General features: G+C 52.6%; 12 protein-coding genes across 12 annotated transcripts; 8 read left to right on the top strand and 4 right to left on the bottom strand.

The window, feature by feature from the left end:
* Nucleotides 1–333: 333 nt before the first annotated feature.
* COCVIDRAFT_28653 (hypothetical protein) lies at nt 334–852 on the top strand (the record flags this gene model as incomplete). Its single annotated transcript, XM_014698775.1, has 1 exon — nt 334–852. One exon carries the CDS (start codon nt 334–336, stop codon nt 850–852), a length of 519 nt encoding a protein of 172 aa, XP_014554261.1.
* Nucleotides 853–1,422: 570 nt separating this feature from the next.
* COCVIDRAFT_105439 (hypothetical protein) lies at nt 1,423–2,142 on the top strand (the record flags this gene model as incomplete). The annotated part of the gene is made up of 1 exon (XM_014698774.1): nt 1,423–2,142. One exon carries the CDS (start codon nt 1,423–1,425, stop codon nt 2,140–2,142), a length of 720 nt encoding a protein of 239 aa, XP_014554260.1.
* A 13-nt stretch (nt 2,143–2,155) lies between these two features.
* COCVIDRAFT_28651 (hypothetical protein) lies at nt 2,156–3,216 on the bottom strand (the record flags this gene model as incomplete). The annotated part of the gene is made up of 3 exons (XM_014698773.1): nt 2,156–2,635; nt 2,688–2,734; nt 2,796–3,216. The coding sequence occupies 3 exons, from the start codon at nt 3,214–3,216 to the stop codon at nt 2,156–2,158; spliced, it is 948 nt and encodes a 315-aa protein (XP_014554259.1).
* A 330-nt stretch (nt 3,217–3,546) lies between these two features.
* Nucleotides 3,547–4,207, top strand: COCVIDRAFT_28650 (hypothetical protein; the record flags this gene model as incomplete). The annotated part of the gene is made up of 2 exons (XM_014698772.1): nt 3,547–3,593; nt 3,655–4,207. 2 exons carry the CDS (start codon nt 3,547–3,549, stop codon nt 4,205–4,207), a joined length of 600 nt encoding a protein of 199 aa, XP_014554258.1.
* Nucleotides 4,208–4,676: 469 nt separating this feature from the next.
* On the bottom strand, nt 4,677–5,614 carry COCVIDRAFT_17985 (hypothetical protein; the record flags this gene model as incomplete). Its single annotated transcript, XM_014698742.1, has 3 exons — nt 4,677–5,212; nt 5,271–5,399; nt 5,464–5,614. 3 exons carry the CDS (start codon nt 5,612–5,614, stop codon nt 4,677–4,679), a joined length of 816 nt encoding a protein of 271 aa, XP_014554228.1.
* A 283-nt stretch (nt 5,615–5,897) lies between these two features.
* COCVIDRAFT_17984 (hypothetical protein) lies at nt 5,898–7,262 on the top strand (the record flags this gene model as incomplete). Its single annotated transcript, XM_014698741.1, has 1 exon — nt 5,898–7,262. One exon carries the CDS (start codon nt 5,898–5,900, stop codon nt 7,260–7,262), a length of 1,365 nt encoding a protein of 454 aa, XP_014554227.1.
* A 556-nt stretch (nt 7,263–7,818) lies between these two features.
* Nucleotides 7,819–7,983, top strand: COCVIDRAFT_105374 (hypothetical protein; the record flags this gene model as incomplete). Its single annotated transcript, XM_014698771.1, has 1 exon — nt 7,819–7,983. A coding segment is annotated over one exon (165 nt), but the record flags the coding sequence as incomplete, so codon positions are not given.
* Nucleotides 7,984–8,196: 213 nt separating this feature from the next.
* Nucleotides 8,197–9,065, top strand: COCVIDRAFT_39813 (hypothetical protein; the record flags this gene model as incomplete). Its single annotated transcript, XM_014698770.1, has 3 exons — nt 8,197–8,365; nt 8,421–8,832; nt 8,906–9,065. The coding sequence occupies 3 exons, from the start codon at nt 8,197–8,199 to the stop codon at nt 9,063–9,065; spliced, it is 741 nt and encodes a 246-aa protein (XP_014554256.1).
* A 3,666-nt stretch (nt 9,066–12,731) lies between these two features.
* On the bottom strand, nt 12,732–13,534 carry COCVIDRAFT_39812 (hypothetical protein; the record flags this gene model as incomplete). Its single annotated transcript, XM_014698769.1, has 4 exons — nt 12,732–12,794; nt 12,851–12,995; nt 13,096–13,223; nt 13,310–13,534. 4 exons carry the CDS (start codon nt 13,532–13,534, stop codon nt 12,732–12,734), a joined length of 561 nt encoding a protein of 186 aa, XP_014554255.1.
* Nucleotides 13,535–14,760: 1,226 nt separating this feature from the next.
* COCVIDRAFT_17981 (hypothetical protein) lies at nt 14,761–15,199 on the top strand (the record flags this gene model as incomplete). Its single annotated transcript, XM_014698740.1, has 2 exons — nt 14,761–14,826; nt 14,906–15,199. 2 exons carry the CDS (start codon nt 14,761–14,763, stop codon nt 15,197–15,199), a joined length of 360 nt encoding a protein of 119 aa, XP_014554226.1.
* Nucleotides 15,200–16,921: 1,722 nt separating this feature from the next.
* On the top strand, nt 16,922–17,290 carry COCVIDRAFT_105399 (hypothetical protein; the record flags this gene model as incomplete). Its single annotated transcript, XM_014698768.1, has 2 exons — nt 16,922–17,165; nt 17,259–17,290. The coding sequence occupies 2 exons, from the start codon at nt 16,922–16,924 to the stop codon at nt 17,288–17,290; spliced, it is 276 nt and encodes a 91-aa protein (XP_014554254.1).
* A 1,427-nt stretch (nt 17,291–18,717) lies between these two features.
* On the bottom strand, nt 18,718–19,895 carry COCVIDRAFT_39810 (hypothetical protein; the record flags this gene model as incomplete). The annotated part of the gene is made up of 3 exons (XM_014698767.1): nt 18,718–18,811; nt 18,989–19,189; nt 19,795–19,895. The coding sequence occupies 3 exons, from the start codon at nt 19,893–19,895 to the stop codon at nt 18,718–18,720; spliced, it is 396 nt and encodes a 131-aa protein (XP_014554253.1).
* Between the last annotated feature and the right edge of the window lie 22 nt (nt 19,896–19,917).

The following is a 19,917-nucleotide window of genomic DNA, read 5'->3' as shown; positions in this document are numbered from 1 at the left end:
CAACACACTTGGAGTAATTTCTTGAAGTCAGCTCGAGTTCCAACTCGAGGTCACACACAAATAGTAAACAAACAAGCTGCAAGTCAACACAATCTTACTTGCATCTATGTTACAAATTCAAACATGACGCAAATAAACAAATCAGTCCTCGTCCCCGCATCCGAAGTCCGAGCCGCACCAGCCAATAGACACGCGATAAAGACTACATAAACATATATTCTCAATTGAAAAGTAGACACAGCCTTGCGCAAAGAGAAACAGAATCAATTTCCTTCGCATCACAGCACTTCCTCACCTCCACGTACCCCAAGTCACACAATCGCAAAACCCACAATGTCACTCCAACCGCGCAACCTCTTCTCCCACCTCCCACCCCCCGCCGAATGCCTCGCCCTCTTCATCGCAACCCTTGAAATCTTACCCTTTGGCCTCCTCGGCTTGCGCAATCCCACCTCCTTCGCCGACGGCTACGGCCTCCCAATCACTACCACACTCCCACCACCATCATCCACCACTTCATCTTCCAAATCAACAAAACGCACATCTACATCTACATCTACAGCATCACAAAACAAACAAGACGACGACACAAAGAAAGCCCTCGTAGCAGCAATCGCAGCGCGCAACGTGCAAAACGGAGTGTTACTAGCGGTGTTTGGGTTGGTGCTACGGGATCGCAGGAGTTTGGGTGTTGCGGTTTTGGCGGGGTTGGTAGCGACGGTTGCGGATACAGTGATTGTGCAGGGGTATGGGGTTAGGGATAAGGTTCTGGGGCATTATGTTGGCGTTTTTAATAGTCTAGCGATTGGGGGCAGTTTGTTGTATTGGGGGCAGAATGATCCGTTGTGGTGAGTTTTGGGGGTGACTTGATTGTGTTTGGCGCGTCGAGTCAGTGCGGGTGTGGTGAAATTGGGGTTGTGAGTTGGGGAAATGGGAGTAAGAGAAGGTGCTTTGAGTATTATGGTTGAAGTTGTAGTATGCGTCAAATCATTTTTCTTTTGATGTTTCACAATATTTGCACTATGTTGATTGGTGTTTGTTTACCTATGTAAAGACCGTCTTTTTCATATCGTGGTTCAATCAGAGTTGTCCGTGTATGTACAACTTGTTGACTTTAAGCAGCCAAACATATCGACGTGTGACTTTGGAGACATATTTCACCCTACCAGAACGACTAAATTGAAAAAATTCCATTTTGGAGCATACGGAACTAAAGAGTTACCAGGCCCAAGCAACCGTAGTACGTCTAGTCTGCATAGTTCCTGAAAGAGCATACTAGCCGGCACCGCGGGGTACCAGGAACCATCAATTGCCCCTCCAAAAGTTTCCCATCCTCGTCTCGCATCCCACATTCAACAGCCACAATCTCTACTTTCCCCCTCTTGTCTCTACACACCCTCAAAAGATAGGAAAACATCAAACATGACAGGCCCCACGCACCTCGACCCCTCGGAATTAGGCACAAAATCCTACTGGGACGCAGCCTACACAACCGAGCGCAAAAACTTTGCCGCAAACGCCTCAGACGAAGGCACAATTTGGTTCAGCGACGCCGGCGCAGAAGAGCGCATGCTGTCTTTCCTCGAAGACCTCAGCGACGAAGGCCAAATACATAAAGAAGACGATGCGGAAAACAAGGGCGCACGATTTCTAGATCTAGGCACAGGAAATGGACATTTGCTGTTTGCGCTGCGCGAGGACGAGTGGTCCGGAGAAATGGTTGGTGTGGATTACTCGACGGAAAGCGTTACACTTGCGACGTCGATTCGAGATGCGAAAGACGAGGCGTATGCGGATATTGCGTTTTATGAGTGGGATATCTTGTCACAGGCGCCTGGTGCGTGGTTGGGTGAGGGCTTCGATGTTGTACTGGATAAGGGCACGTTCGATGCGATTTGCCTGTCGCAAGAGCAGGATGCACAGGGGCGCAGGATATGTGAGGGATACAGGGAAAAGGTTGAGCCGTTGGTGAAGAAGGGGGGAAGGTTTCTCATTACGAGCTGCAATTGGACAGAGGAGGAGTTGAAAGAGTGGTTTGGAGGCGGAGGATTGCAGTTTGATGGCAAGGTCAAATATCCGAGTTTCACGTTCGGGGGCAAGACGGGGAGCAGTGTGGTTACACTCTGCTTCAAGAGGGTATGAGTGGTTCTTTCTGCTACGATCGAACGAGTCGCCGTAATCGCGCAACGATGAGCCACTTTTTCCGCTCGCCCATATTCTCCTGGCCGCCATCACGCTCCTTTGCCCACGGCCGCCGCTGTCCGTCCGCGTCCATTTCGTAGATTTCCTCGATCTCGAGCCCTTGCTCTGGTACAACCTCCTCAAAGAAAGGCGCAACCTTGGCACGGCCTGTGTGGAAACCCGCAATACAATATACACGCGCGTCAGGCGTATCTGCGAGGAAGTGTAGCATCGACTTTGCGAGGTTCTCATGCTCTCCAGGCATCCAGAAGCAGTCTGCTGCGAGTATACGTGTGTAGGTATGGGCTTTCGACGATTCGAAGGCTGTGGAAGTGGAACCCCATTCATGGCCTTGGATGGTTACTCGAGATTGTAGAGTAGCCGGTATGTTCTTTGCAACGTTCGCCTTGAGGGTATCAAGGATTGGAGGTGCTGGGTAATCGGTGATGGCGACCTAGCAGACGGTCAGTCCAGACACACTCGCAACCAGATAGATAGCCACAAACCTCTTTGGCACCCGCCAATGCGCTCAACATCCCACCCAATCCTACGCCTGATCGGGCAACATACCATCAGCCCTCTGCTCACAGTCATGTCTTTTCAATCCAACCCACCTGCGCCCAGCTCCAATACCGACTCGTCCTTGACACTCCATTTTTTCTCCTCTTCCTCACTAGTCCACCATTGGCCGTTCTCCCAGCGTGTGAACTCGTCGTTTTCTATCTTCTTAACGGACTCCTCTTCTCCATCCTTAGGCCGTCCAGTGACTAACTCTGCCATCATGATGCCAGCATTCCATAGGTAGTGGGCAAACTTGCGCCTCTGCTCCTCGCCATTGAAGTCGGCCGTCCTCAACACCAGCTCGCCATATTTGTGATTTTGATATAGAATGAGGGTTTCTGGGTTATCGCCGTGCTGGTTCTGCAGGTCGTCTGTGAAAATGCCGCCTAGCGATGAGCCAAAGATGTCTTCGGGTGTGAGGGTCGCGTCAGCCGGGCGGCGGAGATTGATGAGCGAGGGCAGGCGCATAGGCATTGCGAAGAATGCGGGACAGCAGTCTCGAACACTAATCGATGTTGGATTGGTGTGTATATGCGGCTGAATGATGCGTGTGTGTGGCGGCACTACATACACGACGGAATCTGATGGCGGGGCAGACGGACATGCAAGGGCCCCGCTTTGCAGGGATGAGATGGACGCGTCCAACCCAATCGTGAGATCATCAATTGCCGAGGACGCAGAGACCGCTGTTTGAGCCTCAGGTGGTCGACTTTGACTGTTCCTCCAGACACCACAACACATTGGCTCGACGCCTACACCACCACCACATCCACACTACGACTGGCATTGCGCAACACCGCCACCATGTCGCTATCGTCGTTCAAAAACCCGACGACGTACCATTTGCTGAGGTACCTTCACCGCAGCCCCGCTACCACCACCCCGTCGCATTCATGTTAACACAACACGCAGCTATGGCACTCTTCTCGGCTCCACGCTCTTCCAATCCTTCATCTCTGGCGTTGTCGCCTTCCGAGTCCTGCCCCGCTCCCAGTTCTCCCAGCTGCAAAAAAACACCTTCCCCATCTACTTCTCCCTGCAGACTGCTCTCCCCGTCGCAATGCTGTTGACCTATCCCCGCGGCGGCGCTACTTCTCTTCTCCCCTCGTTCCTCCAGCCTGCCTCGGCCGCCAACCCTCCTCCGTCCTTTTCCTTCTTCGCGCCCGCCACTCCCGCCGCGTCCACCAACAAGCTCGCTGCCTGGCTGCACGCCACAATGCTTGTCACTGCGCTGGCCAACTTGGTGTACATTGGACCCAAGACAACCGAGATCATGGGCATCAGGAAGCACCAGGAAACTCGGGATGGCAAGAAGAGCTACGACAATGGGCCCCATAGCAAGGAGATGCAGGCGCTCAACAAGCAGTTTGCTATCCTGCACGGTGTCAGCACCATTTCCAACCTGATTGGACTTGGCGCCATGATTTGGTATGGTGCTGTTCTTGCGGATGGACTGAGCTTGTAAGATGTTGAACATCGGATTATGTTTATGTGATATGGTGCGATATGGAGACGTTTTTGACTCGCAATGCATAAATGAGGTATGGTGTATGAATGAGTAGAGAGAAAGGACGAAGAAACGAAGAGACGATTGAGGACGACGATTGGAAGAAGGCTGTTGTAAATCCGCTATTGACGAACATGTATATACGTGTACATTTCATAAATCTCAACGTATACCGTGCTACGTCTAGGTGAGATATGCTTCCGTGTATGTATAAACACGAATGCCAACGTCAGATTTCAGTAATTCTCCAAAACTACGTGTTAGAATATGAATGGTCTCTTGGCCTATACGTGAACAAATATATACAAGAAAACAACCCCGAAAGCTGTACAGCACTGAGGATACCTGTGTCCATTTGAGCCACCCGTGACTCTACATATCCTCCGTCACTCACCCAGAGCGACTCATGGCTGAGACCACAACATACTCAATTCGCTTCCGCCGCAGGTGCACTGTTGCTATGTGCATCAGCTACATTAAGAGTCCTCTGAATCCGCCTCTCAAGCTCATCCTCATCCTCAACCTGGCCATGCATCGCTCGTATAAACTGAGCGACACCATCACGTCCCACCTCGACCTTGCCTCTAGGGCCGACGATATAATCGACTGTCTCGTCACCTGCGCCCGAAGTTTCCTTGACACGCACAATGTACCCGTCTTTAACCATGGCAGCTATTGCTTTGTCTTTACTACCCACGGGCGTGGTTTGCTCTGCATTCATGCGCCTGAGAGCGCGGTCGAGCTTGCCTTCTGGCATCATGCCCCCGGAAATGGTAATGAGAGCGATAGTTAGAGTGTACAAGCCAACGTAGGCGTCTTCCTTGTTTGGCATACCCTGTTCAAGTGGCCGTGATGGACCCACAATCTCAGGTATGCGGTACTGGCTGGGTAAAATGCTCTGCAAGACCCATACGCTGGTTGACTTTGACTGGGAATCCGATGCTAGAGATGCGGCTGCTGCTGCTGTAAAGGTAGGTCAGACAAAGATAAGCGATGCTCTAGGCGTGACTATAATGCATACCGCGCTTTTGCCGCAGTGTTACTCGTTCGGCCTTTGGTAGTTCGACTAATTGCATTCCAAACACGTCCATGAGCTGGCTGTTGGCTTCCGCAAAGACTTGTTTGAACAGCCGGGTTTGAGCACCAAGCACTGTTGCTGTTAGCATGAGTCGTAGACACGATAACAACAGCAATCAGGCAGTGCAAGTGCAGACCTTTTTCGTTAATATCTTGCCGCTTGATGGGCCGACGTGAATGCTCACACGACAAGGCGTATCGGACTAGGCCTTTGGCCAGGTGCTGCACACCCTCAATGCCCGCGCCGCCATCTCCGTCAAGGTCGTCAGGAACCTCTGCCACTTCCATCATGTCGTCCGCGTCCTCTAGCCTAGCCCTCCGAGAAGCCATTTTGTGCAGTTGAACACGTGCGTTAGTTGCTGGCGTATTAAAAGAAGGTCAGACATTGGCGTCGGCCCTCAAGCCCCCCCGGCTGTAGGGCTGAATGCACGAGGCGAGGCGCATCATCGAGCCGAACCATGCATGGCCCAAGCGCGCCGCGGTGTTTGCAAGTCTTGGCGCGCATACGTCGGTGCATGCCACTGCATAGACGGTCACTCTATGCACTCATGCACCCATTCATACATCCACCATGAGCGCCATCCGATCCGCTGCGAGACGTCCCGTCTTCCGCTGTCTCAATGCCCCGGCGCCACTTCGATGTCGCCCCCAGGCCCGGTATAACTCGCGCTCTCACAGGTCAGACCTGGAAGCTGTGCTCAAGCAGAATGCTCCTCCCAAAGGCCCCCGCATAGATGAGGACTTTGTCTCGATACACCGCGCAGAGGCCATTCGCCGTGCTGCTTATGTGCGCAGGCGCAATTGGCTGGCGCTCGGTGCGGCTCTGTCCATGATTGCTCCCATCTTCCTTGTGCGCTTGTGGGATGTGCAACCAGTTGATGGCGACAAGGACGGAAGCTCAAGTCGATCCGCAGCAGACCTAATACTGGGACCTCCCACCAAAACAGATGCCCCTAAGAAGGCATCCGATGAGTTTCAAGGCAAAAAGGTTGTCGTAGCAGCGGGTGACAAAGTCATTGCTGCACCCGCCGACGCAGAGAACCCCCAACCATCACATCCAGACGCCATTGAGCTCGTTGAGACTGGTACATCATATGTTCCTTACTTTCCTCGTACAATCCGCTTGCCTACCGACACCGCGGGCCCCGAACATGTCGAGAGTGACGCCGAATACACGCTGCTGGGTCTGGGGATCAGAAAAGTCTCGTTTCTACGTGTCCAAGTCTATGTCGTTGGACTGTACGTCAAGACAGCCGACCTATCCACCCTCCAAAACCATCTCATCAACACTGTCAACCCCACCGCCTCAGCCCTGATTCCAGACGAAAAGAAAGCCCTCCGTGATTCCCTTCTCGACGCAGAGAAGAGCAACAAGATCTGGGAAGCCATTCTGGACAGCCGCGGCACAAGCGGCGTCGACATGGCATTCCGCGTTGTACCCTGCCGAGGCACAGATTTCAAGCATCTCCAAGACGGCTGGATGCGTGGTATTGCATCGCGGACCGACGAGGTGCGTCGCAAGCAGGCCGATTTACTTAGGCAGCAGGCTGCCGAGAACAAGACCATCGCTCTCCCTAAGCCAGTTGAAGAAGGCGAGTTCCAAGACGAGGCGTTCGGCCTTGCTATGAAGGAGTTCAGGAACATATTCCAGGGCAAGGGTAAGGCGCCGAAGGGTAGCGTTATCATCTTGACACGGAACAAGAATGGGACGCTTGGTGCGTTGTACCAGCCTATAGTCAAGGTTGAGAAGAAGGAGAAGATGGGTACGCCCACGTGGCTGGGCAAAGTTGACGATGAGAGGGTAGGTCGTCTTGTTTGGCTGCTGTATCTTGGGGGTCAGAATGTTAGCTCTGAGGATGCGAGGAAGAGTATTGTGGATGGGTGTTTGGACATTGTTGAGCGGCCGGTTGGGACGCTGGAGACTATGGTGCATTAGAGGTTAGATTCTTGTGTATGAACAGAATATGTGTATGATATGGCAATGAGTTGGTTCGCCCATGTATATTGACGGGTAAGTTGTCTAGCTATGGCGAAGTTGATGTGCCTTTTTACGAGGCTTAAGCAGGAGGTGATGACTTATGTTGTGATGTTCAACATCACATACTACGATTATGAATAGTACATCTCACCTCGCATGCACATCATTGTACTCCTGCAACATGCTATAACCAACATCACTCATACTTTCCACACTCACCATTCCAATTTCAACTCCCCTCATATCCCCTAACTAAACGCTACCCCTACCCCCCCCCCCCCCCCTTCGCATCATGCCCTCACATCGCACCCACCCATCAATGACTTCATCGCCCCACCCATCAAGCCTCCCCCACTAATTTAGCTCCCGTCCCCCCATCCCACCCTCTTATGATGTCAGTATCCTCCCCCTTGCCCCCCCCCCCTCCGAGGATCACCTTCTTGCCAATCAATCGCACATACTTGTCGATGTCGCCGAGAACGCCCGGGTAGATGTACGTGGTGATGCTCCGCGGGTATGCCTGCGTGTGGAAGTGATAAGCTTTTGGTTAAGAAGGCGCGGCATGGGGATGCGCGGTTGGGAGCAGGAGTGTGAGTGGGTGTTGCGATGGGTGTATATGTGTGTGTGTGGATTTTTTGCAAGGGCGATGACGGAGTGCAGGAAGGGGTTTGGGTCGTAGTTGTAGTTTTTTATCTTTCTCTGGATAAAACTACGTAGGAGTCGGGTGATATTTCTTTTTTTTTCTTCCAGGATTTTTTTTTTTGGCATCTACACCTGCTGAGTAAACCAGCGGAGTAATATCGAGTTTTATTCTTAACTTGTATCGAGGATCGTGAAGTCGGACTTCAGCACTACCCACGAGGAACATCGCACACTCTGAATAAGGGTAAACATGGCAGTCATTTGGGGTCTCGACCTCCACGAGATACAATGGGCGAAATTCAAATCGGGCAATATGTGGAATTCACGGTATCACGGCCGGCGCACCAGGTTTATTGTGTATCAACTCGCGATGATATTCACGGTTGTGAGCGAGTCGCTGGGAACGGCGGCATTATCTGGTACTTCCCCCTCTCCCTTTACACGGCCTTCTTCTGGGGTCTAACAAGTGGACAGATTACACTACCCAGCAACGATACGTCGCGCATCTCAACCCGAATGCGACGGTACACAACAACGACTTCGTAGGTATAGCTTCCTACAACATCTTCGTCGGGATTTTCGTCGCTACGATATTCGGTGCGGCGTTCTTCTTCGATCTGTTTTGGCCTGAGCGGCGCGAGTCTGCCGCAGTGAAAATGGCGTGGAGGGTTTGCTCCGTGCTAGCGTGCGCGTTTACGCTGTCGTGCGCATTGGCGTATACGTATGTGGTGGCTGCGAAGAGCGCGTATGTTACGGGTGCGAGTCTGACCGAGGCACGGAGGTTGCTGGATGCGTATGGCGGGAGTCCGATGGTGTATCGGCGGAATGGAAGGGCGGTGGCGAGTGTGGTGTTGCTTTGGGTGGGGATGGTGTTTACGTTTTGGAGGTAAGTTTACTCCACTTCTGACAAGAGGCTTTTTTCGGGAGGGGTGTAAGAGGATGCGGCTGACGGTGCATAGTACGTATCTACTCTGGCATTCAATTGCTCATATTGATGCTTTTGGGCCTATGTCTACGCATGCCAGGAATGAGAAAGTGGAGGATGGTGTTGAAAGAGATGGAGATGTGGAAGTTGCAAGGCCAGCACAGGCGCATATGGCACATGATAGTGCGGTGTAAATGGGTGAGGAACGTGTTTTGGGTGTCTCTAATCTACCGCGAAGCACTGCGGTACACGAACAGCACTGTTGCGGTGTAGAAATGGCTTGGAAAGGGTGGGAAGAAGATTTCGACATCAGAAACAGCGTCGTAATCTTGTTTCGAGCAGTGAGCATTCGAGCAATGAGCGTTACTAAAGTTATCTTGATACCCAATGGTAGTTTTTAATGAAGAAATTCCCAAGTGCCTTTTGCAAAGCTTACCACTGCCATTTACTCGAGTCCCCTTGTGTTGATTGAACATACGAAGAGCTCAGACTGACTCATGGTCGAAATACACGATCAAGACCAGTTCTGAAATTGTTCTTCATACTTCTCAGTGATTGGGCACGCGAAGAAAGAAGGTCAAAATGAATTTATGTGCGTTGTTGGGGCAAGGGGTTGGAAATTTGTTATTTGCAAAATTGAGTGATAGAAAGACTCAGGGGAGCGGTGCAGATGTTGAGAGATAGGAATGAGAAGCAACGAGTAGTCTATTCATTGACTACCTAATACTGCTTCTTCTTTGTTTTTTCTTATTCTCTAGTCATCACACCTACTCTATGATTTGATTGATTACCAAGCTGCTCTATGCTGGTAGCAATCCACATGAGGGTCAGGTTTGAAAAGGAATATAGATGCTGAGAAAGCTAGTATGAGTTGAAAAGATAAACGGTGAAAGGTATGATGAACGATTGGACGGTGAAAAAGTGCTTCTTTGCAGATAGAGTAGAGTGGTAAAGACGTAATACCTCGCGTCAACTCCACATGCATGCAGTTCCCATTCAGCCATTTCCGCCCAACACAGCCACAGACGTAAACGGTGAGAGAACCATGGCAGTAGCGAGGAAATGCTTGCTTCTCTGCAGCAACAGTCGCAAGTGGCGGAGGCAGGGACAGCACACCTACGTATGTAAGGGTCCCCGATCGTGCGTTTCCCCTCCAAAAGCAAACGACACCCACCCACCACGTGGAAGGCTGCAGAGAAGAAGAAAGGAACAAGAAAAACAGGGTAAAGCGAACATCACGCCATACCCGCATGTCAGATAAGCGATTAATCTACATAGATATAAGCATGATTACTGAACCCCAATCCTTTTCTTCTTCCCACCCAACATCCCATCCCACACAGAATCCTTCGTGAAAAAAAAAGATATCCCACACACACCTCACACGGCAAAAGTAAAGTAAAACCCCGGGAACTCAGCGTATGTGTGTGCATACCAAACCTGGTTCCCACACACACGCATACCCGCCACACACATAAAAGACGGAACCTGAGACAAAGGGGGGGAAGTGGAAGAGCGGAAGGCGGTGGCGCAGTAACAGACACACCGGAGCAAGCAAGCAACACAACACACCGGAGCTCCGTCCAAAAACGGAAAAACAAAAGACAGCCGGAAACCCCCAACAACAAGGGACACACAAGTAACAAGGGGGGGGACACTCACTCACGTCAACAAGGATGTCAAGAACGGGAAGTCTTTAAAAAAAAGGGTTTAAAAAAAGAAGATGACGATGAACCAAAAATAAAGACCGGACGAGGTTATACGCTCCCATAGCCCGGCCCCATATGCGATAATCGTTTTGCAGGCGTAACCCTTGATTTTGCCACGTGAAGAAATGGGTAGTATCTCATGTATGCAGTACTACGTATGTATGCAATCGACCCAAACTACGGCGTCGCCTAAACAATGTACATGTCCGATAAGCGACAGGTGGGTTAGGTGGGTACTATCTGGTCTCGATACGCGGGACTCGGGTAAAAAAAAACCCCAACTTGTTCATTCTTTTTTTTTTTGGCGGTTTTGGGGGGTTGATCGAAATGAGATACATGGTGGACTGATTACGATTAAGCCAGTAAACACATATGTGTATGTGGAACAGATAAAGGTATGTTTGTACGTTAAACAATACACAGATGGATGGATGGGGGGGAGGTTGGGTGTAACTAAAGCAAACAGAGAGCAAAGCAGAGCAGAGCAGACGACACAACACCACACACCGGTAATATGCACTGAGACACACACACACATACACCCCGTCTACCCAACTGGCAAAAACACGGGACCGATCGTCATGCCGATGATGCGCCGGGACGGAGACGTGCGTGTATGATGTGCACGAAAAGTCCGGTCAGCCAGCCAGGGGTTGGTTGGTTTGAAGACGGCCAAAAAAAAAGAGGACTGGGCGTCTGTCACCTTTTTGTCGCAGAAAATGAGATTGGGGTAAGGGGGTGTGTGTGTGGGGGGGCGGAGGCGAAAAAAAAGGGTACATAGTAAGAGGGACGGAGAGGATGGGTGACACACCCGTGTTTGGGGGGGCAAATAAGTAACAAGTTTCCAAGTCCAAGACACGCTCATTGACTCAAAAAAGGGTTTTTTTTGCCGTTTGGGTAAAACACATAACATAGACACCCATGTTCAATCTTTATTTATTTTTTCTTGTTTTGTTTATGCAATGTTCCCTGAATTTTATCTTTCTTTATTCACCCGTGTAAGTGGTCTTGTCTACAGTAGAGTGATTTTGCTTCATAGAAATAACATGCGACGGGAGAAGTGATTTTAACTTAGAGTGATCCACTTGGGGGGTGGGTGGGAGGATAGGCGGGTTTTTTTTATTAAAAACATGCTCATACAGCCCTATGGTGGAAACGACGAAAGAAGCCGAAATTGGCCTTCCAGAAGCCTGTTTGCGCATCGATACTTACCCGTGACCACGATTGCCCTGCAGGCGGGAAAATTACAATCGGGACATGGGCCTCTCGTGGCGATGAAAGCTGCGCGTCGGACGGGACAAAAACACTGTACTGCTTTTTCTCTGGGATACTTGCAGATGGCTAATCGATAAGGAGAGACGAACAGGTTTACTTTTGGAGTAGAGTAGTCTTTGGACAAGTTGTTTTTAACCTCGGTCGGCTGTCCGTTGTTTCAATGTCGGGGTGGGTGGTAATGGGAAAAAGGAAAGGAATCGACGGGCACCAGGGAGCGTGTTTCATCTCGCAACGGCGCCCAACGCAAGACTAGCGTTCATCAGGTCTTTTCCGCTTGTGGCAGCTGAAGAAGGCGCTCGGACACGGCGCTAGTGGGCTTCGCGTGGAAGCTATGCCGCGTGGTCGAGTGGGCGGCCCCTTATGATGAAGGCGCACGCTAACATCGTGACTTCCCGTGTCCGCGAAATGAAGACTCGTCGCGTTGGGGGAGCGACGTGGCCGTGTGTCATAATAGGGCTGAAGAAGCCGTCTGCGAGGCCGGTAGAAAAGAGACGTGTCAGTGCGGCTGCATATTTCACGCATTTGTGCAGGGTCCTGCATGCTTGCCACGCACCAACAACAAGACTTGCCAAAATACAAACGGTGCCTGATAATGATTATTATTATTATCATTTCAATATGTCGTGACTCCAAATTTGTGCACTGTCACTTGAGACTTATACAGGGTGCATACGGCGACATGGCGAGATAATTGGATAGAGACAGAGCACAGCGTGTCATGCCATGCCGAACAGTTCGCATTTTGATCTTGCTCTTGACCAAAGCCGAGAGCGTCTCCCTGTCAACGAGGGCTGTTGCGTCGACTAGGCTCGAGTTTAGCCGCTCGAGCTTGTCGTGTTGGAGCACATCATAAGGTGCCATCGTGGGACCACCAGTTCAGACCGTACGCCGATCAGCCATGACCCTAACAATCGAGCCAGGGCCAGCAATATCCACAAGCTACCGGCTGTTAGTGCATGGGCGTCAAACAATAGTCAGGACGCGACAGTTTCTACCTTTTCGTGCCAACTGAGCAGTACGCTCATGGCCTGGCCTCCGCCCTCGCCACCGCCACGGGCGTGGATCTGGGAGAAACCCGTGGGCTGAGGCGTGATATTGCGCGTAGTGGCCACTGGCGTCGATTGGGCCATGCCTTTGTAGCTGTAGCAAGGACAGTCAGTTGTTGTGCCAAAGGTTGTGTATGTGTATGTGTATATGTGCGTATGTGTAATCGTGTTTGTGTGTGTAGTACTCCACGTACATGTACTTCATCAAGACGTCCAGCGCCTCTGTTCCGCTGGGCGAGCTGTATATCCGACTAAGGATTGGTGACATGTCCGATTGTCTTATCGACTGCAGTATCTCAATGACGACGGCAAGGTGAGTCTCCTGTGCAGCAGTCAGACACATTGAATTTGCTCAATGGTGCTCGGCCCAGCCATGAGAAAGACCAGTGACAGCATCAGCACACATACCTTTCCCTTGTCATCAGCCCCATATGGTGGATTTTCCAATGCGCTCTGCAAAGCGCCCTCACTGTCTCCGCCCCGCAGCTGCTGCCGTATCTGCTGCGCATTGTTCTGCACGTCGGCTGTCGACACAGGCGCGACAGCTGGGACGAGGGAGCTCAGGTCAAAGTTGGCGGGGCTGTCCGGGTCTAGGGCATCAATGTTGATGGTGCGCCAATTGACGGTAGCCATGGTGAAAGCGGCAGTGTCGGAAGAGAGCTAAGGTCAGGTGCGAAAGTTTTTTTGGGGAGGTTTGGAGTTGGAGAGACGAGTGTTGGGGGCGGGGTGAGATGGCGGTGTTTGACGATACAGCAAGACGTCGTGCTGGCTGGTGGAGCTTGCGGTGAGCTGGACGCAAATCGGGACGCCGACTTCGTGGGGTGCAGTCGCCACGTCTCCACTCTTGGGCCACGCGTGGCCGCCACCACTCAGCACAACAAGACAGCATCGGGTCCTTGACATGGTCTGTCGCTTCACTGCATGGCCAGAGAGGGTTAGGGTAAGGGTAGGGGTTCCGCTCAAGCGGGTCACACTCACACATGACAGCGCGGACAAGTCATCATTGCATGTATGGTGCGGCAAGTAGTTTATAGTAGTAGTAGTAGTAGTAGTACATTGTTGATTAGTCTAAACCGATGCCGGTAGTGTTGTGAGACACTGATACCAAAGCCCAGGCAGTCGTTCTAAATGTCAGAGTGATAGAGAAAAAAAAATCCATGGGTAGCGGCCAAACACATGCCCTTCGTCAAGAGCGTTGTGGCGAAACGCAGAATCGTCGCGCAATGCAGGCAAATGCCGCAGACCCAAACCGAACGTGCTATAGTACAATACAGTCCATGTCTACAAAGTGCCGTTGAAGGCAGACAATGGATATCTAACCGTGTGTGTATTTTGTCCTCGAAGCAGGACATAAAAGAAAAAAAGAAGATCAAGTCCGTTTTTGGTATCTATGCCTGGGCCCAACCATGTCTATAAGAACGCCGTGTGAAACAAAGAGGTACTTTTTTGCCGTAAGAAAGTGTCGCTGAACGTGGGAGAAGAGTGAGAGGCGCTCGAAAACGCGAAACAGGAACCGAGGAAGCGGGGGTATTAGGTCGCTGTCAAGAATGGAATCGGAAGGGTTGCGGGTGATTAAAAGGGCGTAATCTCGATAAGGCTCGGAAGCAAAGGCGCTGTGTGACCAGCGAAGTGCTCGGTCGTAATGGCGTTGGCGAGCAATTGGAAGTGAGACTGGAGTGGGTGTAAGCTGATGTGACTTGGGAATTGATCGAGGCAGGTGTGACGTACAGTGCGCAAGGTGCTATCGATCGGGTCCCAACAGGACCACGATGCTTTGGATGAGATTGCAGGGCGTTGATGCAAGCCATGAAAAGCAAGGAGCAGGAAGGAGGGAAAAAGCATTGGTCCGTTGAGATGCCATGACGAGTGTCTTATTTGGAGGGTGGCGTGGTGGTGGGCGACGGCTGGGGAGTGCCAGTCGTGTCGTAAGCACCGCGTCCCATGTTGTTGGACTCTGATTCTCTGACGATCATGGTGTTGATGAGTGTGTCGTGTGCTTTATAGGTGTTAGCGTCTTTGTTGCACGAGCCGTGTCAGGTAGTAGGCAGGGCGCAGATGCGTGTGCAGGGCAACGTACAGATTGAGGAATACAGCTTGTCAGCGAGGGCTGAACAGTTGGCCAGTGCTAATAGAGCCCTGGCAGATGGAGACTGGCGAGAGGAGGAGAAGAGTCGACGAGGTGGGCGAGATGCAGCAAGCGGATTGGGTGTCGAGGGAGGTGGATTAGGTAGCGTGGAGGAGATGCAGTGGACTGGCCGGGCAGTGACTGGGCAAGGAGAGAAGAATGAGTGTAGATAGCTGGAAGGGAGTGAAGGTGATGAGTGTGTAAGAAGTGAATCCACCGGGCGCCTTTAGCCTTCTATATTCGCAGCTAGAATAAGGGGGCCTGTTACTGACTTGCCAGACGTGGCCTTGGCTCGTCGGCGAGACAAATGAAATGAGCGACTGTGCTTTTCAGGAAGCAAAACGCCCTGACTACATGACGTTCCGGGAGCGACGGGTCTTTCGGCCTGTTTCATGGTAGCTCCCTTGGGCGGGCAAGGAGCAGGGTGATCTGCGCGCTGAATCCACGGAGGTGGTATGCCCCCTGTGGTAGCGGCACGCTAGAAGGCCGTACCTGCAGCGCTAGGAAGAGCCACGCCAACGGCTGGACTGGGGGGGTCAGCCGTCGTGGCATCTGCGACGAGCGCTGGCACTCTCAGTAGCCTACTAAGTAAGTGCTGTCTAGGGCCTGCTGACCGCCGGCATTGCAACCTGCCCCCGTCTGTCTGTGTACATACCCGGCTGTGAAGGTAATGGTCGTGTATACTACCATGTACTCACAGTAACTCTGGGCTTTTTTTTATCTTATTTTATTTTCCTTTGTGTCGGCCCAACTTGCCCGGGCACACCCACCTGCACACTCACACACTACCCTACTACACAGGGCGGCTGCCGTCGTTGCCTCTTTTGCTTGCTTCCTCTGCCGCCACCCTCTCACCCTCTCACCCACCCACCCATACACACACACAAGCCTAGCCATGCCCTTACTCACAAACAGTGCGCCCTTGCCCGCCCGCGCTTGGGTGTGACGACGCCGCCGCCGCCGCCCAGAGTCGTGTAGGAAGGCCTGTTCCTGGCATTGACTCGCTGTGCCGCCTCCTCTTGTTGGCTCCAGAAGCAACGAGAAAAGGTTCACACGCCTCACGGGCGTTCGGGAGTCCTTCCCCGGGTGCGGTCCGCGGCCTTTTACCTGAATCACCTCTGTGCTGCTCGCTCTTTTTTTTGGGCAGCCCTGTGTGGATGCAAGGGCTCGTCGGTTGTATGTGAGAAAGTGTGTGGGCGAGTGCTAGCGTCGAGTCTCTCTGTCCACCACCAAAGTATCAAATTGTGTGCATGTGTGTGTCACTGAGCGAATGAATATGTGTGTCCATGGGCGCGCGCGTGTGTGTGCTTCCGTGCAGCCGGGTGACTGGTCGCCGGGAACGCAGTGGAGTTCCAGTGTCGTCCTGGCAGAATGAATGGGTGGCCACCGACGGGACAGCCTGCGACAGGCATCGTGGCCGGCGGCGCGCCATTCCCTGTGTAGCCTGTACGGCCACGGTATGTGTGAGGATGGGATGGATGTGTGTCCCAATTGATCCCTTAAACCGCTGCCGTCTCCGTCTTCGTCTGCCGTATCGCCCGTGTCTCGCTCCGCCACGTGGGATCGCTCCTGCCTTGCCCACCACCCACTCACCTCTCTCCAACACACACACAACACCCACACGCACCACCCCCCTTCGTCTAACCACCATCCTAGTGTACATTTGTTCATATCATACTTAGATAACAACTGTGCCGCATAAAGCAAACCCTCGACGCCCCCTTCAACCTTCTTACCACCCTCTCTCCAACCCTGACTCTTACTCGCCGTCATGGCGTGCACCCCCCCAATCCCTCCTCCCAGCCACTGCAAAAAAAAAAACAAAGGCTCCCGCTTTCCGTAATGAGAGCGATGCCCGGCTCCCTCTGCGCGCCCCGCGTCACACACACACACAAATGCTCGTCCCAGCTCGGCTGTTTTGTTCTCGAATGCTTTGGAAGGCGATCGCAGCCGCTGAGTCGCCGACCCATGTAGCATTCTTCCCACAGGTTGCACCGCACACCGACACGGAACCTGCCTGCGTCGCTCCTGCGTGCCAGTGCGACCTGGTCGCTGCGCCGTCAGACGCGTCGCCATTGCAAGCTACCGGAACCCTCCCAGCCTTCCGCGCCTCCAAACTCACGGATCCTGCACGTAGCCGTCTACACGTCCACAACACACACGCACGCACACGCACACACTCTCCCTCTATCTCTCGTCCGATGCGCCTCGCTGGCACCGCTGTCGTGCCAGCCTTTGCCCACATACCGCCCCATCGGCCATGAGACCTGTTTCTGCGCTTCTGCGTCATGTCGCGCCCACAATATGGCTAGGGCGATGAGCTGGCCAGGAAACTCTTATCCGCTTTCAGGCTTACGCCGTAACGCTGGCACTTTGCACATTGGCCAGAATGCAGCCGTTATGCCAGCGACTATGAAGCAGTAAATCCCCTGCTCGCTGCGCCGCTGATTGGCTGCCGCCAAAAAGGTTCCCTTGTCGATAGTTGGGCAAGGGGCTGAAGCATCGCACTTAGCCTGAGACATCGCCCAGGGCATCCCCGTCCTGTCTTTTCTTTTTTCCTCCCTGGAAAAACAAGCCGAAAGCCACGCGACGCCGCTTGTTGGCATTGGGTGCGTACATACTCTACTTACGGACGTACGTTGTTTGCACAGGCGATTTGCGCTTGCCCATCGTCGTCACAATGACGCTCCTTAATAGATAAGATTCAAGCAGCACTCTTGTACATAGACTTTGTTGTCGTCTGAAACCTGCTGCTCCATAAGCTTTGGTATTGCAGATTGCCAACATGAGAGCTCTCAAACCTTGTGATCTTCAGCCCATGCTGATATGGCCTGATTGATTGGCTGACTGGCCCAACTGACTTACCATTACGGTACCTACAAACTGCCCGAGTGTACGCATATACTCATCCAGCTCGACAAGCCAGTCTGCTTTGAGCCTCGTTGCGCTGCAAGGCCAAAAGAACCATACATCTCACACACATGGTCGCATGCAAACATACTTTTGTCCGTTGCACCACCCCGCGCGCCTCGATCAACAAACAAAACCGTCTTTTTTCGGCTACCAAGACCAAGGCTGCCAGTGTGTGAACCCTTACCTGACAGGTGGTGGACAGACCTCTCTCCACAGAAAACTTTGTCCAAATTGTGATGGCAAGGTGATTGCTTGCGGGGAGCTGGGAAGGTGGGTCTGAACGGCTTCTGGCATTTCCCTTTTCGAGTGCGCTACTGCAGTATGCAGCGGAAGTCCATGTTAGTGGAAGCGAATGGCCAGGGTGGCTTTCTCAAAAAGGATCAGCAGCTGCGAGAGATAACCCTGTCCACACGTGGAACACTTTTGTGCTGGTGGATCTTCGCCCTGACTACTGGAAGGGCGCCCGCGAAGCCGCTTGGCTCCAGAGCAGGCAGTGTGCCGCTGACTCTTGTGGCTATGTCGACCGGCTCGGCCTGAATGAGGTTTACGACTGTGTTATCGGAAAGGAGAATTTGTCCCGCAGCCAGCCATTTTACTCTACTAGTCGTTGACTGACAGGAACAGGCTGGGGGTCCAGGCGCACGAGACAGTATTAGCCGGTGGACATGTTCCCTATCCTCACGACGCATGGCTTTACAAAGTCGTCTCTGCCAGCGTTTCACGCACGTCTTGATTCGGTCCTTATCGTATAATCGACATGCAGCACACACACATATACTTATGTGTAGTCCCTTGTCCTCGCTCGCTCGTCAACAGCCAGACCAGACATGCTTTGTCCCGGGGCCTGCGCAAAACTCTCCCCACTGGCAGGCCTGGGTGCGATCAGCCAGGGCTGACTTTCACATCCAGGTACACACTTACATATGGTCATAGTCCCATGTGTATTAGCATCCTCGGTAACCCGTTAGCACCCTGGTGATCTCCTTGGATGTCTTGGACTGGCGCCCAATCCAGCAGCGTCGTGGGCCACCCTTTTGGGCTGCACAAACCGAGGCCTCGTCCGATCCGGTGTTCCCTGAGCCCTGTAGCCCTGTAGCAATTCGCGTGCCAGTCCCGCAACGCTGTCACGACTCGATCGGTGGTCGCACCAGCCAGGAGAAATTTCCGCCGTCGATCCCATACATCCCACTGCCCCGGCGCCCAGCAGGCATGTACTGCTCTTGTATACTGCCCTGTACCCTCGCCCTGCGCTGCACGGTGTCCGGCCTCGTTTCGCTACCCTGTACTTACATGATTAAGTATGATCCGAGCCTGGACACGAGTTGGAGGTGCGCTGACGCTTCATTTTGCAGAGCACTTGCCATGTGTGTACATGCTGTGTAGGTAATATCGCGGTAGCTTGATGGTCTCTTTCCCAAACACGGCGGCGACGCCACTCTGCCCCAGGGGAGCCGCATGCAATCATGCATACAGTTTCGGAAGTGGCCCGATTATCGTCGGTGCCGCCTGCCCTCTATCGATAGTACACACACACACTGTGGCCACCTGCTAGCATTAGGTGTAGAGTAAACCAACGCTTCCTTTCTCTTTTCCGCCTCGCTCCCAAAATAGTGCCCACTCGCCAACCTGGCGAGTGCGAGTGTCACTATTGCTATGCACATGCACATGCTACTGCTACTGCTACTGCGACCACCAGCGCCTGGCCCTCACCATGGTACACAAAATTCCTGGCGCCCAACGCCAGCACCTAGCTTCTCCCCCCCTCGCTACACCACGTCTATCAGTGGCTTGCAGTGGTTATGTCGGCAGATGTCGTGTCTGTACTACGTATCTTTTGGTGAGGCCACACACCCACACATCCCCCGGCCGCACAAAGGTAAGCCAATTCAACCACCCTGGTTGCATCTTACCACTGCATCTCGTCATAGCTACCTCTTTGATCCTACGCATGTACATGGTTACGAGCACACCGCAAATC

Source organism: Bipolaris victoriae (assembly GCF_000527765.1).
Source record: "Bipolaris victoriae FI3 unplaced genomic scaffold scaffold_72, whole genome shotgun sequence".
Classification (NCBI taxonomy): domain Eukaryota; kingdom Fungi; phylum Ascomycota; class Dothideomycetes; order Pleosporales; family Pleosporaceae; genus Bipolaris; species Bipolaris victoriae.
The sequence above is the reverse complement of the archived record's forward strand: the minus strand, read 5'-3'. Positions and strand labels throughout refer to the sequence as shown.